Source organism: Olea europaea, unplaced genomic scaffold (genome assembly GCF_002742605.1).
Source record: "Olea europaea var. sylvestris unplaced genomic scaffold, O_europaea_v1 scaffold489, whole genome shotgun sequence".
Taxonomy (NCBI): Eukaryota; Viridiplantae; Streptophyta; class Magnoliopsida; order Lamiales; family Oleaceae; genus Olea; species Olea europaea.
Genome location: NW_019263203.1, coordinates 536,894 through 538,523, shown reverse-complemented (window position 1 = coordinate 538,523; position 1,630 = coordinate 536,894). Strand labels below are relative to the sequence as shown.

Sequence of the window (1,630 nt, the reverse complement as noted above, 5' to 3'; positions counted from 1 at the left end):
TTAAAATACCGTTGTCAAGCTTGAATTTCAGTGCTGGCATTGTGAATTCGGTCCCCAAAAATAGGATTTTAGAGTCGGCAAAAGTGGCCCTTGAGCTTGGCAGTAAGGTCTGGCACGACCTCGAATTTGAAAGGATCGATGACAAAAAGATAGGAAAAAATAATAATGGAAGTGTTACTTCTGGTGTGAATAAAAGAAGAAATGAGGATTGCCCACATTCATTAGCTATAAGTGGGGACATGTTTGCAACGAAGGGGCGAGTGATGGTGTTGCCATGTGGTCTAACATTGGGGTCACATATCACGGTGGTGGGGAAGCCAAGGGTAGCCCACGCAGAGACTGATCCAAAGATTTCGCTGTTGAAGGAGGGACAGTACTTGATGGTTTCACAGTTTATGATGGAGTTGCAGGGGTTGAGGATAGTGGACGGAGAGGACCCTCCAAGGATCTTGCATTTAAATCCACGGGTGAAGGGAGATTGGAGTGGGAAGCCTGTTATTGAGCAAAACACTTGTTATAGGATGCAGTGGGGGACTGCTCAACGGTGTGATGGGTTGAAGTCTCGAGCTGATGAGGAGACTGGTGAGTAGTCAGAATTGCTTTATTGATTATTTGAGTTGCTTGGTTTCATAAATTGTTATGATGTTAATGTTCGTTTTTCTGGATTGTTATTTTTGTTGGACTGAATCTGCTGCATTGAAAATTGGTTTCGTAGGAAGAAATTATAAATACTTTATAAGCAATCTAAAGAAAAAGGTGAAACTTGATTGTAGAAATCTATTTCACTTAGCTTGCTTGCCTATGGCGATAGCTCATTTGTCTACTTGCCTGTGGGATTATACAGGTTTGATCGCACCGTGGCTTTCAGTTTATACATCTTTATGTATTTGTAGAAATTATCCTTTTAGATTCAAGCTAGCATGGTGAAAGATGAGATTTATGGGGAGAATTGGCGGTTCTTAATGAAAGGATGTTGTGTATGTGGTTCATATAGAGTGGAACATAAGTTCCCTGGATCAAATAGCCGGCATCGGCATTGTACGGGTTTAATTCACTGTCTGGTCGCCAGAGATGCTGAATGGGTTGGTGGTGAGGGCGTAACACCTTTGCGGTACGGTACAAGGGTATTTTCTTGTACGTGTCTTAAAGTCTTATATGGATCTAGGCTAGGGTTAGTATAAATAATATATTGTAGTCCTATTTTCACCACTAAATAAAATTATCTCCGCTTCGCTTTTGTGGACATAGGCACACAGCCGTACCACGGAAATTTTTGTGTTGATTTCTCTATTTTATCTCTTTATTATTGCGTATAAAATCCAACAAAGGAATTAGGTGTGAAATTGCATACGATTTAAACTGCCAGAATTCTTGAAGTGCATTTTTATTTTCCCATTTTTCAGCAATCGTAGGATGCTCGAAGAAAATTATGGAGAAAATAGCATCTTGTCCACGTCATCTATAATTTGCCCTTTTGCTGGAAAAACTATAATTATTAGATATATAGATTGAGCTTAAGCATTGATATGTAGTTTTATGTATGTGGTCTTCTTGGCTCTTGAATCTTCTGTGCTTCTCTCTTGTGCACTAACCTTCGTGAATAATTCTTTGGACTTTCTGCAGTTGATGG

General features: G+C 39.8%; 1 protein-coding gene across 1 annotated transcript; it reads left to right on the top strand.

Annotated features, from left to right (window-relative positions):
• Window positions 1-6: 6 nt before the first annotated feature.
• Window positions 7-1,135, top strand: LOC111388386 (hydroxyproline O-galactosyltransferase GALT6-like). The gene is made up of 2 exons (XM_023013069.1): window positions 7-582; window positions 845-1,135. The coding sequence occupies exons 1-2, from the start codon at window positions 240-242 to the stop codon at window positions 925-927; spliced, it is 426 nt and encodes a 141-aa protein (XP_022868837.1). The 5' UTR covers window positions 7-239; the 3' UTR covers window positions 928-1,135.
• The last annotated feature ends 495 nt before the right edge of the window (window positions 1,136-1,630 follow it).

What these genes read in the sequence shown, in the direction of transcription:
- LOC111388386 (XM_023013069.1), top strand. Translation starts at nt 240, where the DNA reads ATGTTTGCAACGAAGGGGCGAGTGATGGTGTTGCCATGTGGTCTAACA. An exon ending in TCGAGCTGATGAGGAGACTG is followed by an intron (nt 583 to 844) that starts GTGAGTAGTCAG and finishes GGGATTATACAG; the next exon opens with GTTTGATCGCACCGTGGCTT.